Below are 13304 nucleotides of genomic sequence, written 5' to 3'. Positions count from 1 at the left end.
CTGGACAAGTCCGCTGGCCAGCTACGCAGAAGCTCGCAACATCAACCAACGTCTTGAATAATACAAGGTCGAGTATCTTCGATTGTTGTGAACACTTCAATAAGATTCGCATGTATGCCACGTGCCACCTCGTGGAAGCAGAAATAGGAAAAAAGACTGCTCTGGAACATCTCCCGTGGTCCAAGTGCGCACGGACAATCAACATGTCTTGCGCAACGCCTTCAATTATTGACGGTCTTGACCTGATAAAAATATGCAGAACGCGCAACAGTTGGCTCTGACTTGTGAGCGGTGCCCAGTTGTTGTCTAGCTACCGAGTAGCCGGCTTCTTGATTGTTTCACGATGCCTCGCATCTGTATTTCATCCCATGCCGTTCCACACTGCTCAAGTGTCTGCTTCGAAAAGTCTCGTTTGCTGCGACCTTTGTGCATGGATACCGTGCATGACCTCCGTCTGTCACCGCATCGGATGAAGATACAATGTTGAGGAAGCGTACTGCGTTTGAGCTGATAGCCTGGTTCAGCTGGATGACCCTGTAAGAGATGCAGTTTCTCAGGGAATAGCGAGGCCCACGGGGAGTGTTGTGCATCGACTCTGTTCAACTCCATGACCAATCCACTCCACCTTGTCTTTCCCGGTTGCGGAACATGTTTGCCGGCGGCAAGTCATCGTAGCCCCGAGCGATGTGAAAGAGCTATGAGGATGTCGATTGAGAAGTATCATACACAGACATACCATATGCTGCTATACAGGACGTGTAGATGGCGGGATATCACTGACCATGTAGGCTTCGTATGAAGCTAGCGGATGGACGTAAACGTCGTACTGTCCACCGAAGCTCACAGCGTTTGTACGTCGCGCAAGCGATCAATTTTCTTGAGCATGTCCTTCTTTCAGCTTCTTCAGCGCACCCCGGGCACGATAGCCTTCGAGAATGCTTTCATTTTCAGTTCGAGGTGTGCCTACTTCCTCCTTTTGCTCTGAACCTAGAGGTCTGGCTTGTTTATCGGTTAGCATCTTGGACTCTTGCTTGTCCGCCGCTCTGACATCTACAAAGAGTTGCATGCCAGAAGTGCCTTCGACCTGTTCCAGCACTCCATGTCTGCGTAAGCTCTCACGTCGCATGTCAAGCTGACCACCGTCGGCTTCGCGGTGCAGTTTTGCATTTCTCTTCGCGGCTCGGATCGAGGTGACTGAGTAGGTATAGAGCAAGCCGGCCATAATGACGGCTGCGATAGGAGCGGTGATTGTCTAAGAGGAAGTGAGCTTCTGATCTTGGTCAGTCCAGGAAATATGGTTCACTTACTCGAGGGTTGAATACGGAGCCTCTAGGCTTCATTGGAGGCGCCATCGTAAGCAGACTCCTCACACAGCCAGTTCATGTATACCCTGCAGCGGATGAGAATGGTCGATGTGTATACGGAGTACCGTGATCACTATCCCGACCGTGAGGAGTGGCCTGAGAAGCCTCGTTAATTTCAAGGCTGATGATTGGACCATCTCCGCAATTGATCCTGCTGCCTGCGTTGACCATATTATGTCAGCACCGAAGGCATTATCACTTGGGTAGCAGGGCTTAGGAACTTCTACAAGGCACACGAGGTCATATCGGATATTTGCTCTGACTCGATTCTTCTGTATCCCTACCGTTGTTCTTCCTTGCCCAGGCATGTGCGTCGAAGGGTTGACAATAGAGCCCATCGTCTCCCTCCCACAGCTTTCACATACCTGCCATCACAGAAGCTCCTAGTACTCCGTACAGTATGGATAATCGTTGCCCCCATTTTGCAACTTGTCGGAGCTTTCGTCGAACTTGTGGAGTCGATTCGCCGTGGTCCTTTCCACTCGTGATTCCTGGTCTCCTCCAAAAGAGTCGGAGTTGACCAACGATTGCTTGCATCACAGCAAGTGGTGTTCTTTCAACATCAAGAAGAACCCATTATCTACTCAAATAAGGTACAACAAAAGGACCTCTCAAGGTTATGAGCTTGATGGTGGAGACCCCTGCTTCGGTTCTCGGAGAATGGGTACGGCGAATACGAGGTAAGGAACACACGGGAATGTCAGGGTCGTTGGCCTGTACTACTATGTGCCTGGTGCATTGGCCCAGTCTGACGTGGGAGGCTTTGCTGACCTCATCGTCACGCATTGCTTTGCACCATCTTGTCCCGCTATCTCAACCATGTCAAATCATTGTGTTTTCCTGCGCAAAAAGCGGATCAACTAGGAGCTGTCGAGGTATAGTCGATATCTGCCACGAACAAATCAAGCGAATCCGCTCGATAACATCACTACCTTCAATTTCGACCTTGGACCAAACAGGCGCGACCATTCTTGCCCGTCGTGTGATCCCGTCACAAAAGGCCCGAAACTTGGTCAAAAAGGAACTGGTCCTGAAAGTGTCGAGATTTCTGCTCGCGCTCACCACTACCGCTTTTGCTGATCTGGTGGCTGATTGCGCCCTCTTCAGTACGAACCTTTATCTCCCAATCAATCGCGATTATCTCGAATCTTCCCTTTCACCAAACCTGAACATATTTCGCTCCACAGCCACCTCAGGAGCGATCCCTGGTCCTTAAAAAGACATCGACATCAACATCAACCAGAAGAACCTATCGGGCGATATTTCAAATTCCCTTCTCCATTGCCACATTAAACCCCCGAACGGACTTGACGCCTATCAACCTACACAGCAGAATTGCGCTGCCTGCTACTACAGGAGCAAGAACAGGCATACCCTCGTCATCAAGGCAACAATCTTCTAGAACGATCTGAGAGTACATCGGCGTTTATCATCAGAACTGCTACTTTCTTCCTCAACAACCGTCGGTCAATTCCCTCCCACTTCACAATAACGAAACCCCGCCTTCTCCGACTCGCCCGAGGAATCGCAAACAGCAAAGAACATCAGAGGCAAAACTCCAGCCATGACGTCCCTTATATTTGGCACCATTTACATGGGCCACAAGGGCTTTGTGCACCACAGGCGTGAAAAGCAGCGAAAGAAGAACTACGAACGCTGGGAAGGTCTGAGGGACGAATACGACGAGCAAAGAAAGATAAGCCGTGAATCAAGATCTTTGGACATTCAGCGAACTGGAGATGGCTACGATCATGGTGACGGCCGGCCCATCCTTACTCTGCGTGACCAGCAAGAAGCCGGTGATGCCCGAACTGGATGGCGGCCTCAGGAAGCTTTCGATGGTCCCAAGCTACCCGCCCCTGACAACCGTCGGTTAAGTGTGGAGGTGACCTCTGGCTCGAACTTGAGACCATTGACAGGGCACAAGACTGGAGCCACCTGGGACGAAGGTCTTCCACAACCCTTGAAAGTGACCCGGCGCAACTGGGACGACCATCAGAGCCCTGTCAGTGCAGATGTGAGCCGGAGTAGCAGTCTACGACATGCCACCAACAGCGCCAATACCCCCAACGACAGGAGCTCAAGCAACACGCCATCGATAAACAGGGCTTCACCTCCCCCTGCTATGGCAGCCCCAACAAGTGCCTCTCATCCACATGCCTCGAGGAATTTCAGCACGCCAGCGAGCATCCCACATTATGAGAATACCGATCCGGTCGAGTTCGACATTCCTGGGGGTCCCATGGCTGAATTGATCTCTCCTCACAGGCCAACGCCATATATGAACCATCAGCCACCGCAGACCTATGCTGGTTATCAGTCAAACCCTTTCATGAACCAGGCACCAACCCAAGCCCCAGCACCAGCCCCAGCACCGATCAAAGTACAGCCTACCTCGGCGGAGTTCTGGGACAGGCCATGAGACTGCCTGCGGGCAAATCTCGACATGTATCTCGTCATGGATCAAATTTTTGAATAGCGATGGCGTTAATACTGGAGTTGAGCCTTTTTTAATTGGACGAAATGATGTGGTCGCTTCTGTCGAGTCGAGTCGTGGAGAGGCCATCTGGAATGCATTTTGTGAGAGGTCTTGGAGCCTAGAAGCATCCTGTCTACAAGCATTACTGCATCCTAGAGAGTGTCCACAGAGAGGTCTCTGTAGAAGACCCCTTTGGCAGGGGAAAGGTAGTCACTGCACATACAATCACGAAATAGGAAGTATATATGCAACCATCTATTCAAGCAAGCCATTGGGATTTACTTAGCAAGCACCTTCCCTTTTGTCCAGAAGTGCATATCCCCATTGATACCCAGGCAGGCGATATGAGTCGTTCAGGTGTGAGCGCCGAAAGATGGCGGTTTCGTCGCAAGATATGCTTTAATCTGCCGGGCAAGAAACGCGTCTGGCGACTGGCAACATTAACAAGCAGACGAACAGCAGAGACGAAAAGAACAGCCCTGGATCAAAGTCAAGCTGCAAGGTCGGGGCCGAGGTCGAGGTCAAGCACGTTATGATACTGTATTAGTGTACCTGATCCCATGAACCTGAAGTCGCTGTAACTGCCGCCCGAGAGTGAGAGACATATTGCTAGTCCAGAAGCAGAACCAGAACATCGACGGCGACGGTTCTTCTTTTCTTTGCAATACATGAACAAACACCAGGGACCGCCAACCCCGAACCCACCCTGACCCATAAGCTAATGACATGAACAAAGCGCTTTTTCCTTTGTTGCGACAAAATCTTCATGGTGACGTTTAAGCTGCGTTGCCTGGTTTTTCTTCCGTGTCGATGTGCTATATTACCACTTGTCAGTACACAAGTCCCGTTTATGGTGCTCACAGGCAGAAGGGTTCACGCTTCAAGACCACTGGTATGGAGTGGAGAGGAGAACAGAGGAAACATACCCAAACAACATAATTCGGCAATCCGTAGACTTTATATCCAGCTCTCTTTGCCATTTTTGCGAATCCCTCCGTCTCGGCTTGATTTTCGAACGGGTAGCATGGGAAGTTGATGCCTGCTCAGATTGTCAGCAATCCAGCCCATATACCTCTTTTCCAAAGCCATCCTTGAGAATGGGGCTTGAGAGGAAGTCAACTCACCAGATCTGTGGACATCCGCCTTGACCAGGATATTCACCCCGCCAATACCGTCCAATTCAATCTCTTCATCCTTGTTATTTCGCCAATCGCCCATACGTGCCATGTACGTTCGCCCAGTGTCATACTCCTTGTACCCTTCGGCGAGAACGACATCCTTGTCCAAACTGTTTGCTAGACGTCGACCTTTATCGGACTCGACCCACGAATTGTAATCGAATCGGCCTTCAATGTCGCGACCATTTTCGTAGCGGTGGAACCAGATATCTATTCATCATCCATTAGCTTCACTCCAGAAAGATGAGAAATTTTCAGCTTCGCGGAAGCGACAGGACAGGCTTACTCGGCACCAAAATATCTCTGTCATGTGCGACAAAGTCCTCAATGATCTTCTTCGGACTGTCCACGATGTCCACATCGCGCCAGTACACCCAGGAGTGTTCAGGCTTCAACGCTGCGTAGAGCAGATAATTCCGTGCTCTTCCCATAGCTTTCCGTCTAGGTCCCTGCGCCGCAAATCCATGTCTCGACTCAACATCCATATTCAGCTCGGAACCGAAGTCTTTCTCGACAATCGTCACGCTATGGAAAGGAATCTTATCGGTTCTTTGCTGTATCCTGTTCACCTCCGACGACAAGACTGCCAGTGTATCGTCCGTCGAGTCGCCGACCAGAAACGCGAGATCGATCAGGTCATGCGGATATGTCAGCTCGTAGATCAGGTCGAAGTACTTCATCAAGTACGGTGCGGCGTCTCGCAGGGGTGTAAGGAGTAAGACTCGTTCACGGTTGCTCACTGCGCGCGAGGTCGACTGGATCGGGTTCAAGTCGATCCGCTGGATGGTGCTGGAGTTGATTTCGTAAGGCTCGTGGTGGTTGAACAGCACAGGCGTCTGGAGGTGCTGGGTCCATGCCACCATTTCATTATTTGACAATTGTGTCGGGGGCTTCGATGGGCCGAAGCAGTAAAAACTAGATTGTCCAGTCAGTATGGAAACCACCTGCTGTTGGCATAGACATACTTTGACATCTCTCGTGTTGATACAGTGATTCCTCTCCATAATAGGACAATGAGCCCGGTTAGGGCGACCGCGACCAGGAAACGTGTGCGGGTCAAAAACATTAATATGGCTTTCCATGGTGGTAACCTGGCTTTGGCCGACTTCCAGGTCACGCCGCCTTTGGGTAGAAGCATCGTTGCAATGTAGACAATCTCAACACGAAGTGAAGGCTGGAACGAGGAGAGCGACGGCGAAATCGCCTCGCTAGGAGGACGTCGTCAAAGCCGTGGCCAGATTGAGGTGCGATAGGAGGAACGAGCGAAATGGCCTGCGCGAGGCCAAAAGGAGGAGCGGAGCGCAGGTGCGGGTGAGACGGCGGAGCGATTGTCAGGAGATGAAGCGCAACTCGATCGGATCAGGGCGATGAGGCGGCGGAGCTGGAGCCGGAGGTCTAGGTCAGCTCGCAGGACAGATGAACAGGTGAGGATTGTCCGGGATGAAGGTGTCGTTCGTTTGGTGGTTGAGGATAAGGAAATGGTATCAACGCAGTCAGTTGAGAGATGGCTCCATGGCCAGCGGTGGCCAATCCTTTTCCACGACCACATGGAAAAGCTGCCGCCAAATGCGGTTTAGTTTCTACAGTGCTTGAAAAAGGCCACCCGAGTGACCCAACAGCTGAAAGAACCAAGACACCGCACGCGTCGCCGTGTTTCACATCTTCTACTACTTACTACATCGTACTCCGTATTTCTGAACAATCATCCGATTATGGCCAGTTATAGTGAACCTATCGAAAGACTGGACCAAACAACCCGTCATTGACGCGTCGTGGACCAGCGGGATAACTGTATCTCGCTGACATGTCACCTTGCTCGTTCATTCGATCCATCATCACTCGATACGGCTTCAATCTCGAAGCACACTGGAAGCACAATCAATGACAACATGGGAAACCCCCGAGATTCTGGAACTGGATCCGGTAGGATTTGTATGTGTCCGTGTTACTGCAAAAATGCGCCGGTGCATGGGGAAGTTGTACGATTCACCTTCAACCCCGACAGCCACACTGTACAATAGCCCTTCAACGCACATCCTCCCCCTTGACATTGCCGAGCACACACCAAGAGCTTGGTGGTGACGGTGAGATGCTTCGCGACGACGTCGAGCATCCCTCCTCTTGAATCTCCTGTGACGTCTCCGTGGGCTGCTTGTGGCCGGCGTCGTTCGACTGCCAGAGCTTTCACTGCTCCTTATCCAGGTCGGCCTCTGTCCCTGCTCCGAATCACTCTGGCACCGCTTGATGCTGGCCAACGCGTTATGAGCTCTTGGGACGAACGGGTGAAACCCCCAGACATTTTGCCTTCTGCGAATGCTGCTTGTCGTGCCCAGTTGTCGGAAGAGCAGTTGCCACAACCTTGGAACAATTGCTTCTGCTCGTTTGCGCCCATCATGCTCTAATTGAACCACCCTTGCACTGAACTCGTGCGCATATATCGCCGCATAAAACTGTTCGTCTTTTCCGGAACCCTGGGCGCTTTGAAGTTTTCCCATGTTCTCTTTTGCTTCCTCCTTCTTCAGCTTTGCATGCTCCTCGCCACATCGAAAAGGGACTTCCGGGCATCGCAGGTCACTGACCCTCTGGCACTCTCGATGCCGACAGCGCCTTTTTTGTTCGATTTCGGCATGATTCGCCGACTGCTGCTTTTGTTTCTGCCACTTAACGAAGCCAGCGTGGTCCAATGCCTTTCTCGCGTCTGCTTCTTCTTGACCAGCTGGCTTACGGTTGTTTACCTTTCGAGCATAAGGGATTCGCTCGCCATAAGGTTCTCGCTGTCCATCTCGAAGAAAAATTCTTGAACAAGACCATCTCGATCGAGCCTCAAGATTTCTTGTTCTAGTCTTGTACCGTACTCGTTGCCCTTAGCCATAGGCTTATACCACCCTTGCGCATATGGTGGCGCCACGGAGTTATCGAGCATCTCGGAAACACATCGGACAACAGTGCTAATGTCGGGGTCCGGGTGATTGATGAGGTCTTCCAATCTCTCAAGTACGACATCGATATCACTGCGGTTGGGTGGTGCATGATTGACCAATGCTGGAGACGGGAGTGGGTCTTTGAAGAGTAAGGCATACAGACTTTGATCCTCAAGTTCCTCTCGGCATAATGCTGTTGCCAGTTTGCACAGCATCCCCCATTTCCGATCATCGTAGGGTCGCTCGAAACCCTGTGGTCCTGCATGGCGCGGACTTGGTGGCATATGACTCTCATCCGCCACACAGCGACGCAAGGATGGCGAGAGAGGGATGCTTCCGATTAACTCAGAAAAGCTGGGCAACGTGGGTTGCAAATCTAAGTGTGACATCGTGTGTTTGTTTTCGTATATTTTGTTGAGAGTCGTGGTCAAATATCTGAGAAGAGTATGAACAAAGCCTGCACCGTGCGAAGCTGCAGAATTGGACAGTGGCCTGCTGGTTGTGTAGAATTGTGTCTGTAGCTGATTCTGGGGAAGGTCGTGAGTAACGGGATTAGATGGTATATTCTTCACAATCGGTCCTGGAAAAGAGTATGGTGGGAAAGGAGCAAGACAGGTATCCAAGGCAGGAGCGTGCAAACCCACAACATGCGATTCCAACGATATATATGTATGAGGATTCCAGTCCGCCAGGACCGTTGCATCTTGGACGCGACTTGACCTAAAGGAAGCAATGTACAATCCCACTCCACAACTCGCCACAGTTTGGGATTCACGAGCTGATTTCCATTTCCGACACCACGGATGTCATTAGAGATCGGCCCACAGTTCCCGATACGAAGCACTTGCCGGCGTCTTCGGTCAATAACTTACTCGTCCCGCGGTGAATGTAAACTTGAGATGAACCTCTCAACTACTACGTAGGTGTGTAGTAGACGCAAAAGGACGGATGGGACCGTCATGATCCAACCCGGGGATGTTTGTACGACCACGGCCCAGGACTAGAGCATCTCGTCGGCCAATTTGGAATCAAAGTGGATCGGACTGCCCAACTTCGTCGGCTGAGTCGGGATTTGCTAAACAGGGCTTTGGCACCTTCGTTCTCTCAACTGTGTAGATCAGAGACCCAAGTCGGCAAGGACGGCGTGCCGCACTCATGGATCTCGGTCACGAAGAGGAGGCATGTTGGCCTTGTTCTTACTGGCCGCGATACCACGACAGATCGTCCGCTCGTGTTGTTGTCCTGCATCGCTCGGATGACATGCAAGCCTCTCGGCTTGGTGCAATAGTCCGGATCCAAGTTTCGCCTGTGACTCGGGGTCTTCGCATAAAGCTGCCCAATCTCTCGCCCAGACTGTACCCTGCCAATGGCCCGCCCAGGATTGGGGAGGTAGATCCGTACATGAGATCCTAGGTTACTCGTAGAAGTCGAGTTCCATTGAGCATGACAAGGGTTGATCCTGGTTCGTAGCCGGGATGGGAGCCTCATGGAACCAGTCATTTTCCAAGGCCGAACACGATACGACACCGTGCAAGCCACTCACTACTTCAGGTATTCTCTGACACACAGGGCTAACTTGGTGTATGCAATTTCCGGCCTCATCGGCGCATGCCAGCTTCGATTTGTTATTTAGAGTGAATAACCAAGGGAGCCACAAGTGGCGGAACGGACAATGATCGATATCAGTAGATTCCACGCTCAAAGAGATACAGGGTATATGCGAACGACTGTTGCAACCCGCCGAGTCCGCCTCTTCATGTACGTGAACTTTGCATGTCAAATTAACAAGAATCGTCTGGACAGTAATGAAAGTCCTGGTCAACCGTCCTGCCATCTTGGAAGGGCGATTCCATTCTCACGGTTCTTCACCATCATTGGATCAAAGAGTCATCGACGTCCGAAGGCGCATTAATACCGTCCTACTCGCCACTTTGGCCCTCTAATAGTGTTCTCGACGCATCCAACCTTCTTCTTAGGATTTTTGCGGCATGGATCTCGTGCTGTCTCTCCGCCTTCAAGATCTGATTGCATACACCCCCCACAGCTCGCAAAAGCTCGAGGACAAGATCCTTGTCGATATCTGTAAACGTCACAGATCCTTGCCCGTCGACTATCTTGAACTCAGGATCTGCAAGTTTGATCAGACTCTCCATAAGGATTTCCGTATTGGCCGGATGGTCGATCGTGGCCTCATTCGATGGACCATTGTCACCTTGAACGGATCTAGGCGACGTTGTGAAAGCCATATTCGGAGAGTGTGCAGGAGGAGTCGGTATCCCATTGGTAACCACAGTCACCTGGCTTTGAATTTTTCGTGGCGAACCAATTTGTGTCTGTTGAACTCTGCCACTCATTGGCGGTGTTGGCCATATTGGCATTGTCCTTTCGGCTCCGGGGCTTTTCGGGGGCTGAGGGAATCCTATGTCATTTCCCCATCCCAGGATCGCACTCGGCACCCCATCCTCGCTATGACCCTCTCCACCCGTATCACCCTCAGTAGCAGTCGCGAAAGTGGCGACGGTCGACACGGAATCCATGCTATTACTGCGTGCAGCCTTCATCCAGGGTTTCGGAGGTGCTTGCAAGTAAGTTGTCGGATGAGGCCGCACAAGTGGCCTAGAAAAATGTTCAACGACTGGTGTTGGTGTTCCTGAACTTTCTCCGGCGTCTCTCTCTTCTGTCTGTTCTTCATCCTCCTGGTCTTCAGGGGTTGGCGTATTCTGATCGACTCGAGTTGTGGACACGCTGCTATTGTCGCTTTCGCTGGGACTCTCGCTTCGGGTCCCTGTTCCGGTGTAATTACCCAAAGCACTGTGGAGGAACATGTTTTCATAGTCAAAGGCATCATATCGATCTTCGTGCCGTTCTGCTCCTTGTTCGGACGTCAAGAGATGATCGGGAACTTCGGGAACTTCTGGCTCGATCTCTTGCAAGCTTTCCTCCAGGACCTCGTTCAAGTAAATCTGCTCTTCGTCTGAAGCAGCGATTGGCTCTTCCTCGTCGAACTCTTGGGCTGCATCCTCATAGAGTGACTCCTGAACGACGGAACCTGATTCATCGACTGCAGGCGAGAGCACATTGACAGATTTGTGCAGGCTCGGAGTGTTTTTATCTGTTCTTGCCTCGCTCAAAAGCCTTGAATCGTTAGTTGCCGGTTGTTCGATATTGAGAAATTTCTGTGCGGGCGGGGTGACGGGTGTAACCTCGATTTCTATAGACTTTTTGTGCTGCGACGGACTCCAGCCCATGCCCGCATTCGTATTGAGCGGACTGCCTGCTTCCTTGTACTCGGGAGCACCCGCGTACCATTGTTCTGGCGTTTGCGCATTTGTGAAGGGGCTAGGGGTCCTCAAGCTCTGCAAACTGCGTCGCTTCAGACTATCGGCGTGAGCCTTCTCTTTCAGGTCCGATATCCTGCTCCGTAGATCGGTCATTTGTTCTCGAATCTCTTTCGTGGACCTGATCGACATCTGCGAGGGCGAACGGGCGATAGCAGTACTTGGACTGCTGGAGAGGATGGACAGATCCTCCCTTGAGATAGCAGCTAAAGTATTGATGCCCAGCCCTCTTGGTCCAGATGATTCAGGGGAAGTCTTGCTGGTGCTGGGCGTGCTTTGCTCCTCTTTCAGAGCACGGAGTGGTGAATTGAAACTGCGATTGCTGACGGGAGACACCCCGCCTAATCGAGTGAGCGGCGAAGAATGGGCCTGCTGCGGCGATTCTTGCCTGATTCCATATTCAAGAGCACTCGCTGACCGCGCCTCTGGGAACATAGACAAGCGCTTCAGGCCAGAGGGGATGTTCGTCTCGCTGCCGCTTCTGGAATGTGTCGAATTCGACCTCGCGACGTGGTGTAGCGTCCGAGGTTTGCGCGAGCTGGCACCAGCCAGGGAGATCGAACGGTACAGCCCGCCAGCGGGCTGATGGAGTTCAGACATGTTCGGAGAGGATCGTGGGGACAGAAGAATGCTGTGCCGAGCCTTGCTCAAATTATCTTCCATGGTAGTCAATCTCTTCCTGGCTTGGGCGAGGATCTTTTCAGCTCGTTCATTGAGTAACGACATCTCGTCCTCGGTGCTTATCCCGATTACGCTGTTCCTCTTGCTGTCGGCATCCTCGATCTTTTCATCTTGCACCTTTGCTACGTCTGCAGCAAGTCTCCCGTTCATGATCCTTGATGTGTCAAAGTTTTCCCAATCCCCCAGCTCCGAACCCGTACTCGAAGAGGAGTGGGTGCTGAGCCTGCGCGACAGGGGAGTAGGCGAGGGAGGGTCCGAATATGCCATGCTGTCAATCATCCGGCTTTTCCGTGATATGGGGGTCTCTTCTTCGCCGATATCACTCAGTGGTGCCCCATGCTCGTAGCCGTGATAAGCTGTGTCGATTGGAGGAACCGTTCGAGAGGACACGCGGATAGTTGTTGCAACACCCAGCTCGACGGGAGCTTCAATATCACGCGAACTCAATGAGACAGCAGAATCGGGTCGTGCAGGGGGAGGCGATGCCAGTAGTATGGGAGAAGAGGCCAGTGGTACCGGGCTTGAAGTCTCGAGAGGACGGTAGGGGAGAATCATATCAGGGTTCGTCAAGGCCGGTGAGGGAGGCCTGTCTTGTATGAAGAGGTCATGGGGAATCGGATGTGCGTGCGCATGGGCCATGGCTGCGTCGTTGAGGGCTCTGTAGGATTGCGCCGCTTCATCTGTCAGGTTTTTGACAGTGTGCGACAGCGGCTCGAGGAGTGGTAGTCGCCTGGAGATCTGGGCATTCAATGGCCTCGCTGCCTATTGCAAATAGTCGGAACGGGGAGTATCGTGCACTGACTCTCTTCGGGCTTGAACGCGATGAGGGCAGCAATAGTATGACAGCAAAAGCAATTCTCAGAGCCGCGCGAAAGAAAGACCAGAAGATGTCGCTGAATGTGCAGAGGATTCCACCGAAAGAACGACAGATCCGCAATCAAAATCGGAACGAGCCCAAGAGTCCAAAAGCCCCCAAAAGCCCAGCGATGGAATCAACAGTTTGCTGGGCAAAAGGCCGTTTCACGGTATCCGGGAGCTTTGGTCCTGAGATTGAGGGCTCGCTAACTAGACCAGATGTTGGATGAGCAGAAAATGACGGGGAATGGCACCCACCAAGACATTTCACTGGCTACTGCCCTGATCGTCCACCGCAGCATCCAATTCTAGCCAGGTCAGGGCTCCTCAGGCACCCCCGGTAGACCGTGCTTGGGGCCTATCAAGCTTAGAGCCACCAAAGACACGCACTTGGAAGCCCACCGGCCTGGTCGCTCGATCCCAATCACCAGTTACATAGTAGCCATCATCAGCTTACCTCCATCCACCATCCCAGCCAGCGGGTTCCT

The 13304-nt window shown here is 52.0% G+C and overlaps 5 protein-coding genes across 5 annotated transcripts; 1 reads left to right on the top strand and 4 right to left on the bottom strand.

Moving 5' to 3' along the window:
• Positions 1-868: 868 nt before the first annotated feature.
• On the bottom strand, positions 869-1352 carry PV05_08312 (uncharacterized protein; the record flags this gene model as incomplete). The annotated part of the gene is made up of 2 exons (XM_013457817.1): positions 869-1252; positions 1308-1352. The coding sequence occupies 2 exons, from the start codon at positions 1350-1352 to the stop codon at positions 869-871; spliced, it is 429 nt and encodes a 142-aa protein (XP_013313271.1).
• A 1042-nt stretch (positions 1353-2394) lies between these two features.
• Positions 2395-4118, top strand: PV05_08311 (uncharacterized protein). The gene has a single exon (XM_013457816.1). The coding sequence runs from the start codon at positions 2929-2931 to the stop codon at positions 3784-3786; it is 858 nt and encodes a 285-aa protein (XP_013313270.1). The 5' UTR covers positions 2395-2928; the 3' UTR covers positions 3787-4118.
• PV05_08310 (uncharacterized protein) lies at positions 4092-6511 on the bottom strand. Its single transcript, XM_013457815.1, has 5 exons — positions 5987-6511; positions 5308-5936; positions 4968-5231; positions 4770-4882; positions 4092-4658 (listed from the first exon to the last, which is right to left on the bottom strand). The coding sequence occupies exons 1-5, from the start codon at positions 6157-6159 to the stop codon at positions 4620-4622; spliced, it is 1218 nt and encodes a 405-aa protein (XP_013313269.1). The 5' UTR covers positions 6160-6511; the 3' UTR covers positions 4092-4619.
• Positions 6512-6927: 416 nt separating this feature from the next.
• Positions 6928-8331, bottom strand: PV05_08309 (uncharacterized protein; the record flags this gene model as incomplete). Its single annotated transcript, XM_013457814.1, has 1 exon — positions 6928-8331. The coding sequence occupies one exon, from the start codon at positions 8329-8331 to the stop codon at positions 7753-7755; it is 579 nt and encodes a 192-aa protein (XP_013313268.1). The 3' UTR covers positions 6928-7752.
• Positions 8332-9861: 1530 nt separating this feature from the next.
• PV05_08308 (uncharacterized protein) lies at positions 9862-12600 on the bottom strand (the record flags this gene model as incomplete). The annotated part of the gene is made up of 1 exon (XM_013457813.1): positions 9862-12600. The coding sequence occupies one exon, from the start codon at positions 12598-12600 to the stop codon at positions 9862-9864; it is 2739 nt and encodes a 912-aa protein (XP_013313267.1).
• Between the last annotated feature and the right edge of the window lie 704 nt (positions 12601-13304).

This window comes from Exophiala xenobiotica (genome assembly GCF_000835505.1).
Source record: "Exophiala xenobiotica strain CBS 118157 unplaced genomic scaffold supercont1.5, whole genome shotgun sequence".
In the NCBI taxonomy this organism is placed as follows: Eukaryota; Fungi; Ascomycota; class Eurotiomycetes; order Chaetothyriales; family Herpotrichiellaceae; genus Exophiala; species Exophiala xenobiotica.
This window is presented reverse-complemented; position numbering and strand designations above follow the sequence as displayed.